Source organism: Chelon labrosus, assembly GCF_963514085.1.
Source record: "Chelon labrosus genome assembly, chromosome: 21".
NCBI classification, from domain to species: Eukaryota; Metazoa; Chordata; class Actinopteri; order Mugiliformes; family Mugilidae; genus Chelon; species Chelon labrosus.
Genome location: NC_140354.1, coordinates 9,779,351 through 9,805,847, shown reverse-complemented (window position 1 = coordinate 9,805,847; position 26,497 = coordinate 9,779,351). Strand labels below are relative to the sequence as shown.

The window sequence follows — 26,497 nt, the reverse complement described above, 5'->3', positions numbered from 1 at the left end:
CTAGAGACAAGCAGCCACGTGGAGATATCTCCAAATACTTACCAATTCACTGACAATGTAAAAGCTGAATCTAACCTCTGAAGGCTGCGCTCCATCAACTTAACATTGCACAGACTCACAATAAACACATGCAATGCTGGGTTTGAGGCCCTCTTCAGACCTGGTTAACATACGTCATGGGTGATCTGATCACAAGTGGTCAGCTTAAAATACAGGTGCGATCGCACCCAAAGACACACAGATGACACTTTTGTGATCTGACTGCTCAGGCCACATTTGGAAGTGGTCTGCTGGTGGCCACATTCTTTCAGCAGTGTGAACACACACTGCATCCTAGACCACAGTGACGGATGGCGCTACTCAAATGGCATCCCCTTGCAAAGGACTCAGTTGTGTTTTGGTAGTAGCAACATGTCATTACAGCCCTGCGATAGACTGGCGAGCTTGCAACTGAGGTCATTCATTCATTCATTTATTCATTCATCTTCTGTAACTGCTTGTCCTGTGAAGGGTCGCGGGGGGGCTGGAGCCCATCCCAGCTGTCATTGGGCGAGAGGCGTGGTACACCCTGGACAGGTCGCCAGTCTATCACAGACAACCATTCACACTCACATTCACACCTACGGCCAATTTAGAACCACCAATGAACCTAACGAGCATGTCTTTGGATGGTGGGAGGAAGCCGGAGTACCCAGAGAGAACCCACGCAGACACAGGGAGAACATGCAAACTCCACACAGAAAGGCCCAGTTGGCCCATGGATTCGAACCCGGAAGCAATTGAGTTCAGTTATTGATAAATAATTAATATATTGTGATTTTAAAATAAGACAAAATGACCCCCAAAAGGCCCCCACTAAGAACATTCTGCTGCCAGACACCACAGGACATCCTCAGAAGGCCCGTGTCCATTCTCGGATGAGTCACAAGGGAGACCAACACGCTATTAGGTAGGTGGTTTTAATGTTGTGGCAGATCGGTGTATAAACGGGTCTCAAAAGGCCAGCTCACAAAAAAAGACAAAAACTCAATGTCCACATTTAATCGCCCAAATAAGATGAAGAAACACAAATGGATGAATTCAACATGTCTTGACAGAGCTTCAGCCACAAGGTGGCAGCAGATCCCTCTTAAACAACCAACTGAGACAAGGTCGGTGGCAAACTGACCTCAAATCAGTCCGGAGAGCTCAATCTCTGCAGGGTTTCTGGTCAGCTCTGGTGTGTCCTACTGAACCTGGAACTGTGCTCAAACGAATTTTTTTTTAGCTGTTTAAAACTTATCGGTTCTGACGTGGACCATAACCTAAAACTTATTTTTTTTTTTTTTTGGTAACATGTTGACAGAGTAATTTTATAGTTTTTGTCACGTTTCTCTAACTTGACAGAATAAATAATCAGGCCAGGTTAAAAGAAAAAAAAAAAAGATTTTAAAGGCTTTATTCTCACTCTAACTCTATGAGCATGACAAACCAATGGCTGAGTCAGTGCTTTTTTTATTTTTTTTCTGTCATCAGGCCATGCGGCTTACACTCCGGGAAGTAAAGGCACTTCCTCCTTCCTACCATACTTGTACTGAAACCAGTCAGATTAATAGCGCGTCTGACATTCGTGGCAATGGGGATCTTGGAGCTTGGTAGAGGTTGACTTCCGTGCGTCTCCGTGGCGTTTAAACCAGCCGATGCCGCCGCGTTCAACCCGGAAAACCTTTCAATCGTAGCGCACAAAAGCGGCCGAAGTGCAGCTCTTCATTTTTTTTTTTCTCTCTTTAAACCACAATGGCTGCGACGTAGCGCAACTTTTCTGATCCAAGGTGGATGACCGACGGCGCTCGGAGGTGCCGCAAACTTTCTCACACTTGCAGGAGACGCCGAGGAGAGTGGCAACATGAAGAAGCAGTTTAATCGCATGAAGCAGCTCGCCAACCAGACTGTTGGACGGTGAGGTGTTTTAGTTTGCATTTTTGCGAGATGGTGTCACTGTTTTTTTTTTTTTTTTGTAAGCTGGTGGGCCAGCATTGTCTTCCATTGTCATCTGTCTTCTCGTTGTGGGCGGTGTCGGAAGGGCCGGGCCACGGTTCTGGGTGATAAATACCTGGACAGTTGTTTAAGTTTTAGAAAATTAAATCAACCGTTTATGATTAAGTGCTGACGGAAGTACACACAAGTTACCACGTGTCTGTAAATGATGTGGTTTAACAAAGGTATTTGGCTTTCGTTATGAAAAATAATTTACCGTTACCTGTGGACTTAAGGCAGTGGCGAGCCTAGGTTCTGGGGGTCCCCGGGCAGAGACAGACGTACTAGTGTGTGCCCAAACGAATGTTACAGATCATAACTTGTCCAAACTAGTGAAACCTGTCATAAGGTAGATAGAAGGGGGGCCTAGAGGAGGTTGTGGAGAATTGTTGTGCACTGTAGGGCCTTAAGGCTTAAGGGGAGGTTAAGATCTACGTATCAATGCAAAATATGTCAAAAGGTAGCCTTCCAGGGGGGCCCTTTCTTGTTTTTTTTTGGCCTGATGGCAAACCGTTGGAATAGCAGTGAGTTCATTTGATTTATGTCTGAAACAACAACAAAAAAATGTTTTAATTTCCGTTTAACCTTTGCCTTAGTTTTTAGATTAGTTGATTCACATTCACTCTATTGGACCTATCGCTTGATACGCAACTAAGAAATCAGGGAGTTCTAATCGTTTTAGATTGAGACCAGCAATTAACGGTCTTATTCGCAGTCTCAAACCATTCATTTATTATAACGGTTGTTGCTCTATAGTGGGGAATCTATTAAAGAAGAAATTATTCTGTGATAATTGTCCTTTCCCTGAGTCTTTCATTAACAAATAAATTATTATTATTTTTTTTTTAAATGTACGCTCGCCAAAAACACAAGGTGCGCTACTGAAAATGACCCTAACCCTCTAATATAGCAGTCCTGCGCTAAATCTTAGCTTTGTCATGTTCAGTTTATGTTGAAACGGCGTCAGAAAGGTGGTAATTAAGCTGTATGATCGTTTTGGAGGAAGTAGTTTGTGGTGCTGTGAAATTGGATTGAATCCAATTAAACACAAAAGAGGTTCTATTGTTCAGCTTAGCCCACTGACTAAAATGGGGTAGTCGAAATAATAGGAACAGGCGTCGGTACAACACAGTACAGTTCAGCGGTACTACAAACCACAGTCTCAGAAATGAATCAACAGTCAGACCCCCCACCCCCCAAACATAGGATCAAGCTTTAGTGCGTAACTTGTTGTAGTAGAATGTTTTCATTTATAATTCACGTTTCCTGATTCTTTCCACCAAATGCCACTACTGAGACAATGTCCCCGGTTAATCCTACATCAGTTAATACATCTGCAGATAATGTTGGTTGAAAATGACTGGCCTTGGATTCCTCACATATATTGCTCCACATGTTGTGTAAGAGCAGTAAAACACAACTGAGCAGAATGGCAGCTTGCTCCCCGAGCACACACCCACACTGGATTATTGCTGGACAGAGTTTAACATGCCAGAAATCATCAGGTGCCATTTGTACAGTATCATTGCATGACTGAAAGGAAATGAGTAGGTGTGATTAACATGTTTAATTATATATATATATAAAAACTCATAACCAACATTGTCCCAGTTTTGGTTTAACTTAATATATAGGTTTGAGTACTCAGAATAAGTGTAGATGAAAATCGCATGAGCTATCAAAGTAACTGTTTACGGCCTGCTAGCAAACAAGCTAAATGCAATTTGACGAAACTCATTTTGAGCCCGTTGCGACAAGGAATATTTGGTTCACAAAGTGGTGGATCAGATTTGAGAGTCTGTGATGATTTGTGGTTTTGTGTATGGCACAGGAAAGGCTTGGCACGGAGGGTTTTTGTGGAGTAAGCGTTTCCATGGTTGTTGACGGGGGACACAGCGGAGGGCTGGGAACGTCCCGCCGCTGCAGAGGGCGTTTTTAATAAAAGGGGAAGCCAGTCCGATTTGCATGTGATTGACGAGAGGAAGCAGTTTGATTCACGTGTTGCTGCAGTGTGGCAGAAGATCCGCGAATACTTTTGATTTTAGAGTTTGGATTGTGTCCACAATATTTGTGTGTGTGTTGTTCTGTTATCATTGTTTCTCAGCTTTCCATGGAGTGTTCTCACAGTGTCTTTGCTCCAGTAATGCAGGAGTCTATTCTTAGAACAATCGCTGCTGGCCAGAGACAAGTTGTGCCCTGCTCAGATCAATGCTAATTCAGTATTGATGGAAATCTAAAGATTACTCATGTAGCTTTTTCCTTCAGAAACGATCCAGTAAAGCTTAATGTGTAATGTGATCATGTGGTTCAGTGTCAAGGTATTCTGGCTGCAGATAGCATGCTCTTCATCATTAGGCTTTCAGTGAATGGCCTACTTGCAGTCTCTGTGTGCAGAGCGTGTGTGTTTCTTCTCAGCATGCTTATACTAACACAGTACCTGAGCTTTACCTCAGTCAGCACCGTTCTTCGAGAAACAAAACTTGCTTTTATACGGGACCTTCGCATAGCCCACATCTGAGCTGGTTTGTCGACATCGTTCTGTAATTACACCGCTAAAAGACTTGTCAGCAGCTTGTCAGCTGTGTTGAGGTTCTATTTGTATTTCAAATAGTGGGAAGCAGTACTGAGCAGCTCATGCTGGAGTTAGAAGCTAAATACTGTTGGACAACCATTACTTTTACTGAAATGACTGCAAATTGACAAAAGAGAGAGTAGACGTCCGAGTAGAAGGTAGACGGCGGGAGGAGGCCATGAACAAAAAGATGCATTTCATACCAATCACAGCAGTTGAAGTGTTGATTGCCATTGCACGTTGTGTGCCATAGATCTGACGCAAAGCCATGAACCTATCTTGAGTGACAAGATTGTGAGAATAACCAGGCCAAGTCACCACAAAAGATACCATCAGGAGATACCACTACCAAAGTCTTGTTTTGTTTGACCAACAGTCCAAAACCCATAAATATTCAATTTACTATTATAGAACTACACTGCAGATTTTTATCACGTAACTAAACAATGAATCTGTCAATGCAATAGTTGCGGGTTCATCTACGGATGATCAACTTCTTCTTTCAAGTCTTCAGCATTTGAATTTTAAAATTTTTTATGCAAACACCGTGTTCTTGGTTAATGTCAAAACAGTGCTATAGAAATTAAGGTTTACCACTCACTGCACTCGAACACACTGTGAAGACTTCAGCCAATGGCCTACTTGCACATATGCTCTGCACCTGCATGAGAGGGACAAAATAATTATACCAGCACGATGGCAGTTTGTTATTACAAAAGAAAAATCGGAAAAGCTACTATTAGCTGGGAGACTAGGATGCTAGGCAGAGCTACAAACCGTTATACCAGACTAACCACTCCTGAATCATGCTGACCAATTGGTCTGCAGTTTATTTATTCTAGATGATCATGTCACCTTGGAGTTATTTGCTTACCCGAATATTCAAATAAGATGAAAATGAAAAACGAGAAGAACCATCGCTTCGTCTTTGAGCGCTTTGAACTTAGTTATTTTGTTTACTTCCATCACTTCAGTTTCTTTGGCTGCTGCATCTGCCGCTGATTCATTGGCTGAAAAGCAGCCACCTGATATACAACCAGTGACGACAGTTTGGGACACGCTGAGAAAGCTAGGGACGGAGACGCTCATCGATGGCCGAAAAAGAACTTGACTCTCGGGTTGGTGTGTCACGGCCTCAATACTGAAACCGTCATTAAAACTGGCTTTTATATTGGATGGCAATCATTGAAGAGTTTTGTAACTTTATAAAGTTTTATTAAATTCTAAAGAAACAAAAGTCTCTTTTTTGATTGAAAGTAAAACAAAAACATATCCTTCTAACTTCAGCCTTTGACTAGCTGAAGTAAAACCTTATGGCCTGAGCCCGTCGTCTGCACCCAGAGGCGTTTTTTGATCTACACTGAGAATATTTCAGGCATGGGTGAGGTAAGCGCGTACTGCTTGCGGAGGGTGTAACACGAAGATCTTATTTTTGAGTCTTACACCAGGATTAGGTCGTAACTCTTGTGTGGCTGAGGGTTAATTGATCCCTGTGAGACTTAAATCTATAGTGTAGGCCTGCTCCGGCAGAGGGAGGGAAGAGGTCTTTAGGGATTTGTGTGTGGAGACATAATACGTCGGTGTATTTGTCAGATATTGATAGCGTGACCTCTTTTGTTGATCTTGCAGTCTAAGCAAGATTTAAAAACCAGCCAACCAGAAGGAGTTAATGTGTATATTACACCAAATGGAGGCGATTTCAGCATTTTATCAAGACGCTTTGAGTGATGTCATGCTAATCTATTTTCTGCAGACTCTGCTACAATGCTATGGGCCACAGACAGCCGACATGGCCACTCCTCTCCTCCTCCACATAAATACACATACCTTCCCTTGTTGCCATAACAAACAAGGTGGAGATGACACAAAGCGAAGTGTCTTTTAGGATAGGGTGGTGGAATCCGACGGGCTCAACACAGCATTTGTGAACACATGTAATTCGTAATGAGCCTCATGCTTCTCGACTACTATACCGTACTTCTACTGTGGATCTCACCATAATGTGGCATTTTGCTTCGTGCAAACTGTAAACGGATGTGGTCGGGCTTCAGTTAGGTTAACACCACTGATATCATTGCTGCCATTGACACAAGGCCAAGATTTATTAATAAATAGCAAAGAGGTGAAAATAAAACCGGTGCACGCAATGCCAAATAAAGTGCAGCATGTTAAGGAGACACACTTCAGAAGAGTGAGATAATGTAGCCTTTACATACGGTAAACACATTTGTGTGCAAGCCATGTGTCGTGGCCAAAGAAAATGTGTGCCTCTTGTGCAATTGTGTATAATCACTGTATGCTTAAGGTGTGTTCTTCATTATTTTTGACCGCTGGCCTTTGTGTTGTCTTCTACAGGGCTGAGAAAACTGAAGTCTTGAGTGATGACCTCCTACAGGTAAACAACACATTTTCTTTCATTAGTATCCCACGTACGTGAAAACATATTTTGTGTCTTCTGATATATGCTTATGCCATTTATGGGGCAGAAAGTTATTTTGCACTAAGCTAATTCTCAGTCGTTTTTGAGCCATGTGGAGGTTATTTTTTATTTTTTTTTGGAAAGTTGGATCGCCAGACAGGAACTTTGTCTAACCACACATATCTGACCACAGTTCTGAGCAAATAAATTATAAGATTATAACTTGAACCCTGGAATTGTCTGTATGCACAGTAATATCACTGCAGTGCCGTTTGCAGCAGTAAAATAAACAAAGGTAATAAAAGTTAATAAAGATACCAGTGATTGTTAAGGAAATGCAGTAACTATGCGGGAAATGCTGTTAAAAGACTCTGCATGCTTATTGAACGGACTTTGCTTCTGGTGCTTTTTGGTTTCTGGTGATCATTGTAATCAGCCGTTTTGTGAATGAATGAATGAATGAAGCAAAAGTCTGTTACGCAAGAGGCCATCAACTGAGTAGAGGAGGGCCAGCTTTTAGTACAGGTGAAGGTGAAGTGGAGCAAATGAGGAAAATTTGGTGTCACACTGCAGTTTTATTTTTGCCAGACTTGCAAATAAAAATAAAGCGGGCATCACGTGTTACACGAAATCATGAGCAGGCCGTATTGTTGCATCCCGGGCTTTTAAAGTTGACAAAAAATGTTCAGTCCGAGGTGTCTGTCACCCATGAAGGGTGTCGTTTCCTGTTTACTGCAAAACACCATTTTTTGTCTTCATTTAAAAATAGCTATTTTAGAAGTCATTTTCTGGAAGGCTAAAATACAGAAGTTATCAAAGGACTTACAAGTTCCCCTTGAAGTCTCTGTTAAAGCCATCATGCTTTAGTAGCCTGTTGATGCCAAGTCTCCCTGCAGTCTTTGAGTACAACTGCTGGCATTAAGACATTACTGGATAGCCTTTCAGTCGCTAATGCCTCTCCAGCCCAAGGGTTTGGCAGTGCAGGAGGAGTGCTTCATGGTTTTCCACTCAAGGCAAACTCTGGCAATGTTCTTTTATCTTGAAATCACACTGGAAGTACACTGCCGCATAGTGTTTGTGTGTGTGTGTGTGTGTGTGTTGGGGGATGGGAACGCTGGCTTGTAAAACTGTGAGATCACTGCTAGAAAGTGAGTGTGAATAAATATGACAGAAACTGAGAAAGACATGGCATGTTTAGAGAAGAAAGGGACTTTTGTTGAGGGAAGGTAAAAGGAAACGTGTGAAGGACTTTTAACAACTCGTCATTCGGTCGTGGACGTTTTATGACATGCTGCAGTGAACTATGAACCTCATATGGTTAACACACAGGAACACAAACCACTTTTTTTGCTTCAGCGGTGCTATTAGCTGCATTTTTACTGCCATCCCAAAGGCATAGAGCATAAACCGACCCAACCCTTTCACAGAATGCTTTCTCTCGTTTTTGGTCCTGGTCTTGAGCTACTGGATCGTTGTGCTGTGTTGGACATTCCTTAAGCTCTAGCCCTCACTGAGGAATGTGATTGTCAGGATGTCTTTTGGCACAACAACTTCAGCTTCAGTTTGCGTGTCAGAGTTTGTGTTTTTTGGAAAGAACTGTGTTGAATAATCAGAATAATCAGTCGGGATGCATGTTGCGCATAGTTTTCAGATCCGCTACCTGGCAAACTTGCAAAATGTGTAGCTCCCAGTTTACTGATTCATAGACCAGTGACTCGTTATCTGCACAGCAATTTAATCACACTGCCTGGAAAAGTTTTCTCTTTCACTCTTTCCAAAGATGAGCTGAGAAAGAATAGTTTTTCCTATCCCTAACCCCACAAGCTCCTTCAACCCCCTTCTATGAGAAGTCCCCCCTTCCATGAAATTTGACACTGATTTCCGTGGAGTTGGTGTCCTTTCTCTTCCATTTTTTCCGTAGTCCTTTGCATTGGCTAAGGCTGTCTATCTTGTTTGGACATGTCCCGCCTCAGTGGGAGAGTTGCGGAGGCTGTCAGACTGGATTGTATATCCCTCCCTGCCTGGTTCACACGCTGGAGGGTCAGGTTGAAACTGGTCCCGTATCTCAGTATTTGAATACAACAGAGGATACGATTGACTGGTAGATACTCATATCTGATACTGTATGGTAAGCAGGTATCTGTCAGTGAACCAGCTGGTGAGCTAAACAAAACCCTTCAGTCTCTGTCAAGTCTTAGGACTGTGACACAGCAAGCCAACGCTGTCGGCCAGTGTTGGGCTGGTGTTGAGCATCGGTGATCGAAGTTCTTCCGGTGTATCCTGCACCGTTAGTCTGAACCCTTCCGGCTTTTCGCACTTTTCTTTGAAATTAGTCTTAATCTAATCTGAAAATCTTAATAGACAAATGTTTTCACAATGCTATGATAATCTAAAATGAATAATCTGTAGACAAACACACCAGTATGATTCAAGACAGGCCAGCTCTGTACTTTTCAAATATTCCTCCCATCTAAAAATAGCTCCTGTGGTTTTGAATGACAAACACGTTCTAATGCCACCTGCTGGTATGAAGCGGGTCTTCACGGTGTGTTCAAGAACATATATTTTGGACCAGACACGGATGACGTCCCAGTCAGTCTTTGTAGCCAGTAGTACTTTGTTATTGATGTGGTGTGTTCATGACTTTAGATGAGAAAATGGACAACACTTTCATGTGCTAAATGTACCTAGAGATGACAGCCTAGTTAGCTTAGCTAACATAAAAATTTGGATTTGGTGGAAGAGCTTTTTTGTCACCATGTTGTAATAGGCAGACTTGAGATTGGTCATAATCTTCTCCTCGTAACGTGACTAGAGTATTGTAGTTCCCCAAATGTGAATCTACTCCTTTAAGCAAACGTGACTCCTCCTTGAGTCATGTTTCTGCTTCGTCATTTGCCGGCCAGCCAGCCATCAGTTAACCAGCTCCTCAGTCAGCCAAAAGCGGCCCCAGGCCAGAAAACAAAACTGTATCCACCCGGCTGCTTCCTCTCTGACTCACTAAACGTTCCGTATTTTCTGCTACGGCGGGTCAGAGGTCGCCAGCTCGCTCTGTTCACTGTTTTCATTGCTGGGCTGTCTGGAAAAATGCTGGCAATAACTGGCCTGTAAACCTTTGGACACTTCTGCAACTGGAGAGTGGAAGGGATCTCTGTTATGTTCAAGTGTGTGCGTGGGTTACTTGTGTCTAGAATCAGGGAGCTGACCTTTTTTTTCCCTCTTCAGCTTCAACTTACACTGTTTTTCTGTGTGTGTTTTTTTTAATTGAAGAATGATATATTGTTGCCAGCACAGTAAATCCTGTAGCTTAAAAAATGGGTTATTATTCTAAAAATGGCTTTACCAGGAACTTGGCATGCTTCTCTTCTCTTCTATATTAACATCATTAAATCTGAGTCATCGAGATACACATCTGATTTTTAGATAAACAATTAGCTTATGTTTGTTTTTTGTTTTTTTTTAATAGCACTTCCTGCTTTTCTGAAGGCATTTCCTTTGTTCTGAACATTGGGATGAATATCACAAAGTTATGCCTTGCTCAACTATTCCATTTTTGTGAAACTTTAAAGCATGGATGCATTATTATGTAGAAAAAATGGGATATAACTGTAAGAACCATAATTATAAGCCCATACACCAGTCCTTTCCAGCTATCATAATTTAGAATAGGTAAATAGGACTATCCTTTTTTTGGAGCTGGTGGACACACACACATACAGATGACGGCAAAACACCGTCCATAAGTGTTGCCACTGGGATTGGGTCAAACCATTTCTTAAGGGGACGTTGGATGGAGACCCGTTCCTGCTAAGCCTGTGGTGGCCCAGGTCTGTGCCAGTGCCAAATCAACAGGTTCATTAGAGCTTTTTTGCGCCCTTTATGAACACTATCTGTAAGTATTTGTTCTTCGGCAGAACATACCTCAGTTCATAGTGACACAGCTTTGGGGAAGCATGCAAGTGGGGCAAATAAAAAAAACATGGACGAAGCAATCAACCCTTAGAGGAAATAAGTTACAAGAAAAAGGAAATGGTACATTAAAAATACATGAAATCAGATAAAACAAGCACGTGCTATGTTATTTCACACATAGTGTATTTATTCACTGTTTCATATTTCATAATTATACCCTTTGGATAATTGAATTACTCTGCAAGGCCAGAACCTAGAAGATGTTCAGATCAGGCCCCTTAAAGTTCTTTAGGTTTAATCCAAAAATCGCTATGCTGTTAAAAACGTTTTAGTATTTTCAGGTGTCCCAAATTTTGTGTTGTTGCGTTGTCTGACATTCATCTACCATGCGAAACAAGTTAAGTCTGTAAGGGTGTAGGGATTAGGCCTAAGGGGGAGATCATGTTCTGAGAAACCAGTTTAGTCACTAAACTAAATGTTGGATCCAGATGCGACATGGAACACTTCTGAGAACACCCACCTAGTAGACAGGAGGTGTGTACCATTTCATGCCATTGGCGTGTTTTGAGACATGGTGTAAAACTGGTCAGCCCTTGGTGGTTCTTGGGAACCATCCACTTCTGTGCCTGAGCTTCACGTCTGACTGTTGTTAAAGCACAACAGATGATGGCCGCTCATCTGAATGTCCCCATCAATAGATTCACCTATTGTTAGATCAGATGAACGGTTTTCAAGAACAGTGAAGGACAGATGTGCTCTTTAAAAAAACTCTCTATTGGACAGTGTGTTTGCCAAGTGTTCTTCGTTTACCGTACTGCTCACTCCGCAGTCACTCAAGCCTCCCACTTTCCTTTCCCGGCACACAGTTGTGTTGGAAATCTGGATTCTATCAAACCATCACCAGTCCAACATTATCGAAAGCCAGGGATCAGCTGAATGGTGAGCGAATCAATTGGATCCAGGCGAGGAAGCCAAGTCTGAATGTGGTCTGGCACGGTGCAGCTGCTGCAGGAAAAAGGGATGAAAGTAAATTAAAGGGAGAAGTGTGTTTGTTTGTGTGTGTGTGAAAGAGAGACTGACGTGGAGTAACGAGAACCGTGATTTGGTGAGGGACAGACAGCAAACCAGGGTCCTTAAGATGTTGTGGCATGGCTGGATGTTTATACTGAAACAGGAAGAGGAAGTGAATACTTATGGCAACTAGTTGGGTGTTAGCCAGCCTGTCACAAATACTAGATGAAAAATATCTGAAGCCTCCATCCAAAAATGTCATCTAAATTTATAGTGGTGTAAGGAATGTCTTCAGTTCATTTTATTACTACTACTACTACTACTACTTAACTGGTGACTGGAGACTTGAAACTTGACACTTATCATGGTTGTGTCATTGTCACATGGTCAAGAAGCCACGAGCAAGGACTGGAAAATCTCAGTGGTGCATTCAAGGAAAATTTGACTTCTGTGATTTCTGAGTTGGATGCCAACTCAGACTTTCTTTTCAAGAATCTACAGAGTTTTCTTTTTACATATTGTTTTTCTTCTTAATTTTTGATAGTAATAGTAAATAGTAATCTCTCAAATAAGAACAGTAAAAGTCTCTCGGACTCCGCACATCTTGTTTATCGCTGTAAATGTATTTTGTTAAGCTGCAGCGTGTTGAGTTCTCAGGGCAACCCCAGAAAAAAAAAAAACAGAAAAAGCCATTTGCAGTGTGAACACGTTACCCATGGACCAATATGACTACCAGCAGCTTACCTGTTATGGAATAGGTCACTGTATAGCGGGATTTCCCGAAATCCAATTTTCTCATGAAATTACGACCAATCACAAAACTGTCTGCGAACGCTTGTTGTTGAGGGTGTGTCATGTCAGACCTGTGTCTCGATTGCCCTGTGAACGCAAACCGAACATCGTAACAATACTGTATCAATTACTAAATATAGGTGTGGGAGCACAAATCCAAACCGCTGCGTCCCTGGAAGGCAGAGAACTAAATGCGGAAAAAACAAGATGCTTTTGAAAATGGGCCACGGTAATGGAAAGGATTAGCCTGGCGTGACATCCCATTTGGATTTCGTTATGGGGCGTGTTTCATCTGATACAGAGGAAAAAAAAAAAAACCTCTGCATGCAATTGGACAGTCCTACAACCAATCGGAACCATTTTGCTGTAAACAAATTCAACTCTGCGGTGCTAAGATGACATGGATGACATACATCGCTGCATAAAACTCGCGCAAACAGTTTGATTGGCCTGCCAGATCTTTGCGGGAGAATTGTATATTTCCGAACGGGTTCTGGGTTTGTCTGGCTTCCAGGCTGGGAAAGTAAAATCCACAGTTTGCAGTTAAGGGGTTCAGACATACGAAACCACCGCTAAGGTCCGTGTCGCACCTGTTCACAAAGCGTGACCAGTAAACATCGGGCCTGCAGTCAGAACAGTTAATCTTTTCTCCCGCAAAGTGCTTCTTCATGTTTCTTGACAAGGAGCTTACCCCGTTCACAGTAAAAGGCCGCGATCCATCAATTTGTGTTACTTCTCGCCACTGACTCCTTCCACATGGCTGTCGGAGCTCGCTGTTGCACAGCTGCACGCTGCAGAGCAGATCCAGACAAGCGACGCCTGCATCCTCCATCACCTCTCAATAACAAGAGCAGGATGGAAAGTTTAGAGATGGATGTGTGCTGGTGCACCATCTGTGTTTTGACTTCACCTGTGTTGCTAGCGTTGAACAGGAAGAAGTGTGTGTGTGTGCGTGTGTGTGCGTGTGGTGAGAAGATAAAACTGTGATGGCACAATTTCCTTCATCCTGGATTAAATCGGTTAACCCCTCATCTCTTTGCTTGTCTCATGTGCACATGCAGATCGAGAGGCGTCTGGAGCTGGTACGGTTGGTGTCGCACAACACGCACAAGAGGCTGGTGTCCTGTCTGCAGAGTCAACTGGGCACGGACACGGAGAAGAGACACGTAAGAAGCACTCTGTCTCCTCCCTGTCACCCTCCTCCTTTACTCTTTCATTCATTATACCTCATTTTATCAGTGCAACATGATACTTTTTTGCAAACTATAACGTAGAGCTCGTACACAAATTGAACTGAAGGGCGGATCACTGTAACACAAGTGTTAGTACTGGCAGGGACCTGCTATCTTGTGCCGGGAACACGTAGCATCTCTTCTTATGTAACACATAGATATGATAGAGAGTCAGGAGAAAACTATTCAGAGCTGGCTCCCTGCCTGCTTCACCAGCCCTATCTAGCAGACCCAGCCCACGAAGCTCTGAGGAAAGACGCGAAAAGAAATCATTACGTTGACTTTTGACTTTTTGTCGAGTTTCATCTAAATCACAAGATAAAATAAATGTGCGTTCTGCACGTATTTGTGTTAGGCTAAACTATGTTTGCTGCTCCTCTTGCAGAAAAAGCTTCCCCTAACGTCGCTGTCCCAGACCATGCAGGAGGGAGGCAACCAGCTTGGAGATGAGAGTTTGATCGGGTATGAATTCGTTACAAGCCGGACCAAATTAAGTAGCTCAACATTACATTTATGTGTCGAACATTTGGCTACCGGACGAGAGCATTTGTCTGAAAAAACCCGCATTAATGCCTGTTAACTATAAAATGATGAATGAACAGATTATTTTCAAGTAACAGTTTTCTGTCCTGTGTTTGTTCATGCAAACAGCAAGATGATGGACGTGTGTGGGGAGGCGGAGAGCAAGTTAGCCACGGAACTCATGCATCATGAAGTGCAGATCGAGCGAGACATTCTGGAACCTCTGAACCAGTTGGCAGAGGTAGAAATACAGACGCTGTCGTCCTTTTCATGCTTTGCCGATCCCTTGTGACCTGCGTTTAGCTGTATCTAATTTGCAGATTGTATTTTGTGGTGTTGCACTGATGATCCCTGCTGTTTTCTACAGGTGGACATTCCCAATATACTAAGACAGAGGAAGCAACTCGCTAAGCTGGTTCTTGACTATGACTCGGCTAAGACGAGGTACATTTGCATGTACTGTATGAATATCCAACCATTATCTTTAACCGCTTATTCCAGCTGGCATTTGGCGAGAGGTAGTGGACACCCTGGAGAGGTATCACGTCAATAAAAGCCAGACTAACTGTGTTGCCCTGGACTAAATTTGAAGAATAAAGCCCAATGTTTCTCCCCGGCTGATACCTATGTGCTGCTTCATTCAGTCTTTCTGCATAGATAAAGTGAATTACAAATTACATTGTTAAGTAAAAAAAAAAAAAACTTACGCTCACTGCCGACATTCCCAAGCATCTTAATGCTTTGGCTCGCAGGTGGTTCCAGGCTGCAAAGTCCAACAACCAGGCCATGGCAGCTAAAGCTGATATGCTCAAAGACGAGATGGACGAGGCCCTCAATAAAGTCGAAATATGCAAGGTAGACTTCGTTTTAAATCCTTCCTGTGATGCAAGTTTATTTTTTGAATGTACTACTCGTAGTACTTTATATATACTTACTCGTTAGGTACACTTGTTGCATTCTAATTTAACACTCCTGCGCTACGTGCTATTGCTATTCAGCATTTGTTGAAAAGAACTTAGAAAGCGGTCGACACAATTATATTTTGGAGGCTGTGGTTTGCAGTACCGTTGAATTGTATTGCGTTGCACCGACGCACGTTTCTGTTATTTTGGCAACCCTGTTTTAGTCAGTGGGCTAGACTGAATAACAGAGGCACTTGTGTATATTTCAATCCAGTTTAACAGCATGTCATATAGTTGACTCACCACCTTTCTTATGCTTTCAAAATATAAAAGTCATGAAGCTACAGCTTTGTGCAAGACCTTTATATTAGAATGCATTGGTTTTTACTGGTGTACTTAATGTTTTGGCGACTGACTGTATACTGTACATATAGATTTATACTGGTGTCACACAGCAGTGTGGTATAAGAGCAGCGGTCATGCGTTTTGGTATGCAAAGTTAATAGACGCTTGTCTAGTTTAATATCTGTACATTCCAGTCAAGGCCTCTGCAATAGCGAATGAACGGGCTCAACAAAGGAAGCGTTTGTGACATGCACACTATTAGGACCGTGTAATTAAAGGTCTGTCATTTTGCCTTGTCATCTGGCGTACATCAGCGTCCTACTGAAGGGTTTATTGGTAAAGCACAGCAGGGTTCGCCATGTGTGGTGGTGAAATCTGTTTCTTCATCCGACAGGACCAGCTCTCTGCCGACATGTACAGCTTTGCCTCCAAAGAGGGGGAATATGCGCGCTATTATGTCATGGTGAGTTCGCTTCAGTTTTAATGCCAATGGCCTGGAACTAAAATGGAAATGAGATGTAAACGCGGTCCACTCCGCTGATCTGAATCTGTTGTTTCATATGTGCCAAAATTCTGTATGTGTGATCTGCCTGTACGTTTGTGTGTGCATGTCAGTTACTAGAAGCCCAGGCAGAGTATCACAGGAAGTCTCTGGCAGCACTGGAGGCAGCTATACCTACTATCCAAATACAGCAAGGTAAAAACAAAACAAAAGGGGACTTTTTAAACATGCAAATGATGCTTAAATATAACATTTACCTATTTTCTTGTGGTGCTACTGTGTTGTACAACAAAGAAACAGCACAAAGGGAGAAATCATGCAAATATAATCAAAGTGAATGATTCATCCAAGTCTGACGCAAGCTAAAACTCTTAAAAAGTGATTCCAATGCTAAAAATATCTAATTTTATGATATTTAGACCTATTTTCTACCAGACAGAGAACAATGGAAGAATAGCTGACAAACATGAGGTGCAGATGGTTACATTACATTTATGATGATGATTCTCCTCTCACCTAGACTCCTGGATGGAGAAGCCGGCGTACGGCACGGCCCTGGACGAGCACCTGAAGAGGAGCAACCGCGAGATCGCCCTGCCCATAGAGGCCTGCGTCATGATGCTGCTGGAGACCGGCATGAGGGAGGAGGTACGTGCGAAGCGATTCGAAGAACGCGACGGGGAAACATTGCAGAAGTGGGACAAAGTTGAGGCGCACCGACCGCGAATTTGGAAGCAAATGTGTCCCCGTAAAACTTCCTCTCAGTTTGAGCTGGAAGGAGATGTGGGTCATGTGCCTGCACTCTACAGATGAGTCTGGAAACATCTGCGGCCAGCTTGTGGTTAGCTGGTCTTGGGCCTGTGGGAATAAGAAGTGTGTGTGTGTGTGTGTATGTGTGTAGGCATCTGCTACCCATTAGCATGTCCACTGTTGCACTCTTTAAATGTAACAGTATCACCAGACTCCCCATGAAGTACGATTTTAAGACGCTTTTATAAACGGAAACCGCTCGTTGGCCGTGCGTCTGTCTGGTGCTCATCTTGAAAGAGCCACATCTCTGTTGGTAACAAAACAATTCCTCTCTCGGCTTTCTCAGCTAGTTAGTGGATTAGAAAGACTTCTTCTTTCCCCGTTCACCTGGCCCCACTTCTTTAATTTCAGAGTAGCCACTACCCAGACACCTGTGTGCGCTCATTCTCTCTATAATTCCCATCCAGGGTCTCTTCAGGATAGCTGCTGGAGCTTCTAAACTGAAAAAGCTGAAAGCGGCGCTGGACTGCTCCACCTCACAGCTTGAGGAGTTCTACTCTGATCCCCACGCCGTCGCTGGTACAACCTCTAACAAATCCGTAAAAAGTGAAACCATCTGCCCCAGATCTTCTTCTCATGATGTTTTTTTTTTTTTTTTCCCCCCAATACACAGGAGCCCTGAAGTCCTACCTCAGGGAACTTCCTGAACCTCTAATGACTTATGGCCTCTACGACGAGTGGACACATGCCTCTAAGTAAGACGGCACACACAGAAAAAAGCCTTTTAATGTCTTGTAAAAGGACAGACTCACACAGTGTTAATACGCTTTAAACCTGAGGCAGTGTACGCTGTTTTCCAGCACTAACAGGCGAATGTTGTGTTGGTTTCAGTATTTCGGACCCTGACAAGAGGCTTCAGGCCTTGTGGGTGGCATGTGACCATTTGCCCAAGACTCACAAAGCCAATCTCAGGTATGAGCATTTTCACATCTGATATCTTTTTATTTAACTCTTTCATGTGTTTGTAAGTAATTTCGCAATACACAACGGTGTTGCCACATCGGCACTGAACTCCTTTTCTAAAAGCGCAGCATCAGACCCGGGTTGGTTTCTGTTCCATTTTTCACTTTCATTAGTCCATTTGAGACAACAGGTTTGCGCTAGCTGAAAATAGAGTGCTCTAAATGTCGCTTTGATACCTCAGAACAGCTCATTATAGCGCTCCCTGAACATGTGGGACATGACCCCACGAGCGTTTTTACACTTTATACCTCTTAAAGTCCTTTAAGGACAGCATTCTGAAATAGGAGTGACACTGGTTGGACTGCTCAGAAGTCATGACCGCACCAAGGTCTTAATTTTGCTCTCAGAGTTTGGGTCTGGCTTGAAGTACACTGATCAGGCATGGCATTATGACCACTGACAGAAGAAATGAGACACTTCAGTGTTCTGCTGGGAAACTTTTGGACCTGGCATTCGTGTGGATGTTACTTAGACATGTAGCACCTACCTAGACCAGACCAGGCACACACACAAAAGGAGGTTTAGGAACAACTCATAAAACATGGAAAAACAGCACAAGATGTTGACCTGGCCTGCAAATTCACTAGATCCCAAACTGATCAAGTATCTGTGGGATGCACTGGAGCAAGCCTGATCCACAGAGGCCCCTCTTAGGCATGTCATAATGTTATGCCTGATCGGTGTAGTTGTTACCAAATGTATGATGGAAAAACCAACATGTGACTGTTTGCCAAAGATTCACAAACCCAATGTCAGGTATGAGCATCTTTACCTCTATTTTCTTTGTTTCTAAAAGTGAATCATCAGAACTTGAATCTGAAGAGCTGGCTTCCATTTTTCACATTTATTGCTAAAAATGTATACATTTAAAAACCTTCAAGAAAAGCAGCCTGAAATGGAAAAGTCACGCCGGTTGAACTGCTCATTAATCATGACCAAGCCAACGCTATAGCTTTGCTCTAAGAGATCAGAAGTCCAAAAGGTTGGGATCCATTGGCTTAAATGATGGGGGAAAAAATGCAGTTTCTCTTAGATTTTAAAGCAGTTTGTGTCCTTGTTTCAGGTATCTTGTGAAGTTCCTGGCTAAACTGGCCCAGGACAGCGATGTCAACAAAATGACCCCCAGCAACATTGCCATAGTCCTGGGACCCAACCTGCTCTGGGCGAAGAACGAGGGGTGAGAGTCTTGTACATTGTTCACCTCATATTTATGTTATTCCATAGGTGTAAGTCCATGGGTTGTTTAGCTGATCTTCCTCTCGTCCTTGTCCGTCTTTCTTTGGTTGTGCTCAGGACGCTGGCAGAGATGGCAGCAGCTACATCTGTCCATGTGGTGGCTATCATTGAGCCCATCATCCAACATGCAGATTGGTTCTTCCCTGAAGGTAAATTACATCTGTTGTGTTTGCAGCAATACTACTTCTTTCCGTCTGACCACCTAACCTAAAGGCGGTCTAATTCAGTTACGCAGAAAAGAAATTAGAGGAACATAACCTATTGGCGTTGTATGTCTGCATGTTATTTGCCATACAAATTACGATGATAACTACCGTAACATGAGCTGTGTGTCATACCTGGTAATAATTTGCATCCTGAGTGATCGGCTGACAAGTATCCAGCTGTAAGTAGGCGTGTCCACACCTAGTGTCAAAATGCGTCTGGAGCCACCACTTGAGATCCAATCTCAGTTTCGCCCTCTGTTGGCAAATAAACACTAACTTAATTCAGATTGCAGAAGAATACTGTGTAAACAGCTGGTGTCTCTAATAGATCTCCACCTACTAGTTTGAGCTCAAACCATGGAAGCGTCCATACAAGAGGGCGTAGGCGGTCCGTCAATGTGGCTTGGACACATTGTGTGTTCACACTGAAGAAAGTAGTCTCCAGCTGACCAAGCCACCTCCAAATGTGGTCTAAGCGTTCAGATCGTGTTCTCACTTAGCTGGCCATTTGAAACCAGATCACTCGGGTTACATGTTAAAACTAGGTCTGAACAATGTAGAGCACATTGTCATAAAGCAAATGCTAATACCAGCATGCTAACATGCTCAAAGTAACAATGTTGACATGCTCATTGCAGCTATCTTGTTTACATTCTTCACAATCAAAGTCTATTGGTGTGCTCTTTCCCTCCAGAGGTGGACTTCAACGTGTCAGGCATTTTCGCCAAGCCCACCCATCCACCCACTCCAGAACCCGAATCCGGCCTGGACAGGAAACGCCCCGGAAGCATGGGGCAGGACGGGGACAGTCACACCCCCCGTAAAGACAGGTATCTGTCTCGCCCCAACCTCAGCCTCAGCCTGCCCCTCACCCTCCCGTCCCGTACCAAGACCATGAGCAGGCAGGAGTCGCGGGGCCCAGCCGTGTCGGCCCTTTATGTAGTGGCCGATGAGTCCATCACGGTCACTGAAACACCCACTGAAGATCTGCCCTGCCCAGACTTCAAAGCTGCTCCGTAGTCTCATGTAGCTCCCGTCAGTCCAGTTCCTAAAAAGTGAAAAAGGGAATGATGTTTTGTGTCATTTTATGCACCACGTTTCTGTTATGATTTAAACACAGCCTGATCAGTTATGCTTTTCTCAAGATTGACCACATGAATAAGTAGCCGTCTTTCACATATTTTCATCAAACACCAGCCACTTTCAGTATTGTTGGGACAGCATTTTGTCTAGAGTATCATGTCTCTGGTGTTATTGCTGTGTACTCTTGTGTTATCTCTTTAATTTCCTATTAAAGCTTAGGCCACATGTAGGTTGCTTATGTTTTGTGTGGGCTTCCTGTGTTGCATTTTGTTTGTTTGATGTGGCACCTGTTTTTAATGTCCCTGCAGTGGCCTTGCAGTTCACTGCAAAGTTGTTCTGTTTAAAAGGTCACTGTCATGTGGTTTTATGTCCTCTTTGGGTTCTTCTTTCTAAACTGGGTTCACCTTACTCCGGAAGTAGCGTCTCTTTCTGTCTCTCGCAACAACTCTTACTGCTCTCGCATTTTATTTTTTTTTGTCACTCTTGTACTCTTGCTCCGTCACTCTGTCTGATGGCGTGTGGTTTGCCCTCCTGAACTCTCTCCCCTTTCCCCCCCCTTCCCTAGCCCTGTTAACAAACAGCCGGAGCCCGCTCCACGCAGATTCACCATTGTAAATAGAAAGCAGCACCCGCTAACCTCACCCACCTCCCAACTCCCATTGCCCCCTCTGGAAGCCGGCGGCCCTCCGCAGCCTGAGCCCCAGCCTCGAGCTTCGTCCTCGGCTGCAGAGGCTGAGCAGCCTGGCCTGAGCGGTGCTGGTATTGGTGGTGGTGGTCTAGGTGGTGGGGTCCAGGTAGCAACAGTGCAGCGTCAGGTTGTAACCCAGCTCAGCGCAGAAGAGAGCAGGTAAGGAGCGAGCTGAGGTAGCAGCAATACTCCACCGTGTGCTCGCAGCCAATCAGCCAATCTGGAGCTCGCCCACCTTTTTGTGTTTGTCATGTGTTTGATTGGTTTTGTAGTTTACAGTTCCACACTGGATGTGATAAATCAAAAAATAATGAGAATAACTGTGTCTACAGTGGCTACAACTTTTAATTTGGCTTCATTAATCATGAATGTAATGCAGTGACAATAATGGTATGCTGTGGTTACATAAATTTCAGCCTGTCCTCTGCTTGTGATGATTGACTTTTTTTTTTTTTTTTTAAAAGATAACAGTCCTTTGTTCATGCCTGCTTATCAGTGTGTCTTGTTTGACTTCTTTGTGGCATTGTCTGATTTTGCATGCAACTCATTACTGAGTATTTGTTCAGTCTCTTCAACAAACGTTCTTTTCTGATTTTGCACCCCGCTCCCTGTACTCGACTCTGTCCCTTTTTCCGTTGTTTTTTTTTTTTTTTTTTTGTTTGTTTTTAAATGTGATAACCTTCGTCAGATGTAATCCGTCTGGAAAGATGCGCCGTTTGTCCGATAAATTGTGCATGAGTTCCTGCGGTGCAGCACTTGAATCTTGTTTGTTGAATTTAAAAGCGCAGACGACGTGTAAATAGAGTTAACATTTGAACATGTTGTATTTCCACAGCCCCGCCCGTGAACTGATGTCCACCCCACCTCCCCAGAGGAATGGTGGCGTTCATCTTTCAGTAGGAACGCCGCACTCTCAGGGCGGGTCCAGGGGGCCTAGCCCACACATGGTCCGAAGAGGTGATAAATCGTGCATCGCCTTTCCAATCATTTGATGTTAAAAATGTTAAAATATATCTAATAGCTACATCCTCCTCTGAAGGCACAAAGAAGCAGGCCCCAGCCCCACCCAAGCAGGCCAGCCCCTTCGTCTCTCAACTCGGTGCAGCGGGTACCCCTCATCACCCACCCATCATGGCCCGCCGCCACACCACCAGAGACAACCTCGTCCACGCCCCGAGCCATCCTCCCCCGCAGCCTCCTCAAGCCCACCATGCCCAGGGGGAACCTGAGCCCTCTCCCCCGAGCAGTCCCACACCGCCCGACACTCCACCTCACGATGGGTCGCACTCCAGCTCGCTCTCTTCCTATCCCTCTGGATCTCTCCCCCGTCCCTCTAGGCCGGCTCCGAGGCCCAGGCCCAGACCCAACATGCCGCCGCCCCCACAGCCTGCGACAAATGACGAAGGTAATGGCATATCCAGCTCTGCCTCCAAGATCATAACAGGTAAACTGTCTTTCTGTGTTTATAGTTACCTATAAATAATAAGAATAATATCCAGTATGGTGTTTAAGTAGTTAAGGGCAGCTGCAGAAATAAGTCTGTCATACATACACTGATCAGCCACAACATTAAAACCACTGACAGGTGAAGTAAATAACATTGACCATCTTGTGACAATACAGTGTTCTGCTGGGGAACTCTAGGACCTGGCTGTGGATGTTACTTAGACATGTACCACCCACCTAGACCAGACCAGGCACCCCCACCCCATAGCAATGATACTCCTTGATGGCAGAAGCCATCCCCAGCAGGATGCTGCCTAGGCACACACACACACAAAAAAACTTGAAAAACAACACAAGTTGTTGACCTTTCCTCCAAATTCACTAGCTCTCAAACTGATCAAATGTCTGTGGGATGTAGTGGAACAAGCCTGATCCACAGAGGCCTCCATAACCCACAGCATTCTGTTGCCAGACACCACAGGACACCCTCAGAAGGCCCATGTCCATTCTCTGATGAGTCACAACTGTTTTGGAGGCACAAAGGAGACCTACACAATATTAGACGTATGGTCATAATGTTATGCCTGGTCGTTGTATATTGTAACAAAAATATTAGCGGAAGGGGTTGTACTATGCGAGTGCGTGCGCACAGCATGCAGAAATAAGGCTATTTTGAAGTACAGTGGTGCACAGATCAAGTCATGCGTGCAAAATACAACTCGGCAGATAAAGAGAAGTATTACGAGCAATGTGCATTTTTAAAAGAAAAAATAAATTATGTGAAATGAAACGTTATGTTGTTGTATATTAGTAGTATTGGACTATTCATACAGAATCGTATTTATTGATTGTATTTTGTAATATTAATCTGAAATGACAATATAACCAATATCAGCGGTCTCCTGTCTAATTAGTTGGTCTTCTGATTGGTCTGCTGACCACCAACCAGAGGGCTCCTCCCCCTTTTGCAAGTCTCGACTTCCAGTGTTGCTGTTTCTCGGTCAGACAAACAGTAGCTGACAATAGTGGTTACAGTGGAGGAAATAATGTTTCCAATGTCTGCCAACGTTAGCACGGTTGCTAACGTTAGCTGTCTCGCCTCCACCTTACCCCTAGACTCTATTATTATTAAAGTTTTTCTATGCTAGTTTGTCTAACCTAGCGACAGTACCTGGAAGTCGGGTTTTGACAAAGGCTAGAAGCCCTCTGGTTGGTGGTTAGCAAACCACTCAGAAGGCCAACAAACTTATTGGGATTGGTCACTCAGACTTAGCTATGCCCAAAAACAACTAAATGCCTAAAATGTATAGTTTTTACTGTGGGTCACAAGCTTTGTCTAAATACTCATTATACAATGGTTATGATCCAACATTGAAAAGAAATGCATAATAATCAAGTAAAACACATGTTTTTCTTTTAAACATAATTTCTGTTGTGTAGACGTTGCGATAACCAAAATAACTTGCTTTTCCGTCTGCCGATATTCACCTGAGAATTCAGTTTCCTCTCGGGGCATTGCCCTGTTTAGCTCTGCGGCTTTTCGGTTTTCGCTGTCTCGTAGTGCCTCGTACACTAAAAGGAACTGTGGTGATCTGAAGCATGACAGGAAATGTGTAAATGTTGCAGATGTCTGAGCTGTCGGGCTGCCTGTAAGATGAGCTTTGCAAGGCAGGTAATGGTAAGGAATTGACTGGCTGATGCATTGGGCTTGCTTCTGTGTCCACTGCATGCGTGTGTCTACGTGGGGGAGGGGGGGGATTGAATGCAGGTGTCAGCGTTTAACTTTTGTCGTACACGTACTTTTATGCTTAAACATACTATACCTATGCTGTATGTATAATGTCATGGTTTGTGGTTGTGCGTTTAACCTAACATTTATCTGTGCTTTCCCACAAAACTAACATGCTTGTGACTCCCCACTGTTTGCCTGCTAACAGTTTCCTGTAATAACTAACATGCCCCTGAATGGCATTGAAACTGACAGCGTGCTACCTGTGTGTGCGTACTCTTGCAGCTCTTGCACAGCTGTGTAGACGACTTGTTGCATTTAAAGGCTAACACACCAAGGAAACTCTTGAATAATTGACTCCACTTCTAAAACTATATGTGCAATATTGACATGATTTAATAGTGAGAGCAGTCCTTGGTGTCTTACGGAGTGTGGAGACGTGTCGCACATGTGTGTGTGTGTGCGCGCACCTCAGCCTGAAGCAAAGTGGTTTGGCTTATTGACTTGTTTGCTGACTGGTACCTTTAACTGTCCCGTGCAGACGGAGGCCTGGTCCTGCCCAAGGGGACTGGAAGAGCTATTATCCCAGGGATAATTGTGGACCAACAACCGGAGAGCTCTGCTGGTCATGAGCCCGCCGCTGCCACCAACCTACACCTAGACCCTCGTGTTTCAACAGAGACCACCGCTCTGTGAACGAAGAGGAGCCCCCTCCCCCACCACACTCAGCTGGTAGAAATGTTTAGAATCAAACACGAGACGGGTGACCACGAAAACGCGATGGTTCGCTCCACCTCCTCAAGCTCCCCTCCCGTCGCGCAATGCTCTCTGGAAACAAATGGCTGCCTTTTTGTCTGCTATACTGACTCGAACCAGGAACCTTGTTTAACATTTGGTGGGTTAAACCACAAAGCTCTTGACGCCGTGGCGTTGTATGTCAGGCTTTACAGTGAACTCGTTTTGCTCCATTTACTGCTGGAGAGATGTTTGAGATTTGACTGCAAAACCTTGCTAGACACAAGGCTAACGGAACACATAACCTCAACAATTTAGCCAAAGAGTGCTGTTCAAACAAAAGCTTCTAATTCTCTCCTGTTTTTTTGTCTTTTTAAATCCTGTTCTTAAGATCCAGTGATATAAATTCAGACTAAAAATCTGTGAAAGTGGCTTTAGCAATAGGTTTGATTCATTTCTTTCTTTCTTTTTTACCTCAAACTGTTGATTACAGAACTTTAACCAGCCCTGGGTGACCTTTATATATCATGAAACTGAAGTGCGATGTTTCTCTTGAATGTTTTCCGTTGTGATGTTCAGCGCAGAGGAGCGACACACTTACAACAGCCTACAATAAAGGACCAAAGAAACGGCTTTGTGCCGGAGGAAATTCAGTTCAAATTTAGATCTGTTCAGCGTTAATAAGGGTTGCTAATGACCGCATAGTTGGCAAGAGTGCAATACGAAATGCAGTCGTCTTCCAGTGGCGGCACATGCGCTGCCACTTTAGGTATTTCAGGCACTTTTACTTCATTATATCCAGTGATCCACTGAGAGGGGAGGATTTAATAGTGTTGTACCATTTGAATTTTATTTGATTACCACTGACCTGATTTACAAATTTATATTTTAGATGCTCAGAGATTCGATTTTACAATTAAAAGGGACTTTTTTCCCCCTATCAAACTGATTGTAATCCACCAGTCAGACCTAGCTACGACCAAATAATTCAAATCGTCTATGTGTATACTTTTTTTTTTTTTTTATATAATAGCTCACATCTTTGCCTTGTTTAGGGTATTTTTCAACTCTTTGATTATGTTGTTATTGTTATTATTCCTTTTCAGAATTTTTATGGTGGCTTTTCTGCACATGACGCATCGTATAATGCATCATTACCCTTAATAATTAAAGATCATTCAAGTGTTTTTTTTGCTCATTTTCTTGAGTTATTTGTCATTGTGTAACAATCGTCTGAGGTGTACTGTACATAAAGATGCTTGCAGTCAGTCATTGCAGTAGGTTTAGATTGCTGTTGTGAGGAAAGAAATCTGCATTTTTTCAGTGCATGTCGAAACAATGATGAAACGACAAAAGTCTTAATTTCACATGGGAAT

At 43.5% G+C, this 26,497-nt stretch overlaps 1 protein-coding gene across 7 annotated transcripts; it reads left to right on the top strand.

The window, feature by feature from the left end:
• The first annotated feature begins 1,579 nt into the window (after window positions 1–1,579).
• arhgap17b (Rho GTPase activating protein 17b) lies at window positions 1,580–26,332 on the top strand. 7 transcript variants are annotated; one of them, XM_084571075.1, is made up of 20 exons: window positions 1,580–1,938; window positions 6,944–6,983; window positions 13,784–13,888; window positions 14,340–14,416; window positions 14,606–14,717; window positions 14,844–14,920; window positions 15,229–15,331; window positions 16,118–16,186; window positions 16,339–16,420; window positions 16,746–16,873; window positions 17,443–17,554; window positions 17,649–17,730; window positions 17,867–17,947; window positions 19,062–19,175; window positions 19,292–19,383; window positions 20,135–20,270; window positions 21,089–21,370; window positions 22,047–22,168; window positions 22,251–22,655; window positions 24,928–26,332. In XM_084571075.1, the coding sequence occupies exons 1-20, from the start codon at window positions 1,886–1,888 to the stop codon at window positions 25,080–25,082; spliced, it is 2,427 nt and encodes an 808-aa protein (XP_084427201.1). In that variant the 5' UTR covers window positions 1,580–1,885; the 3' UTR covers window positions 25,083–26,332. The 7 variants fall into 7 exon arrangements, with proteins under 7 accessions (XP_084427201.1, XP_084427200.1, XP_084427198.1 ...); XM_084571074.1 differs by lacking the exon at window positions 21,089–21,370 and adding an exon at window positions 24,284–24,329 and having other exon boundaries at window positions 22,251–22,616; window positions 24,928–25,064; XM_084571072.1 differs by lacking the exon at window positions 21,089–21,370 and adding an exon at window positions 24,284–24,329 and having other exon boundaries at window positions 24,928–25,064.
• The last annotated feature ends 165 nt before the right edge of the window (window positions 26,333–26,497 follow it).

What these genes read in the sequence shown, in the direction of transcription:
- arhgap17b (XM_084571075.1), top strand. Translation starts at nt 1,886, where the DNA reads ATGAAGAAGCAGTTTAATCGCATGAAGCAGCTCGCCAACCAGACTGTT. An exon ending in TATGACTCGGCTAAGACGAG is followed by an intron (nt 14,921 to 15,228) that starts GTACATTTGCAT and finishes TTTGGCTCGCAG; the next exon opens with GTGGTTCCAGGCTGCAAAGT. An exon ending in CACACCCCCCGTAAAGACAG is followed by an intron (nt 20,271 to 21,088) that starts GTATCTGTCTCG and finishes CCCCTTCCCTAG; the next exon opens with CCCTGTTAACAAACAGCCGG.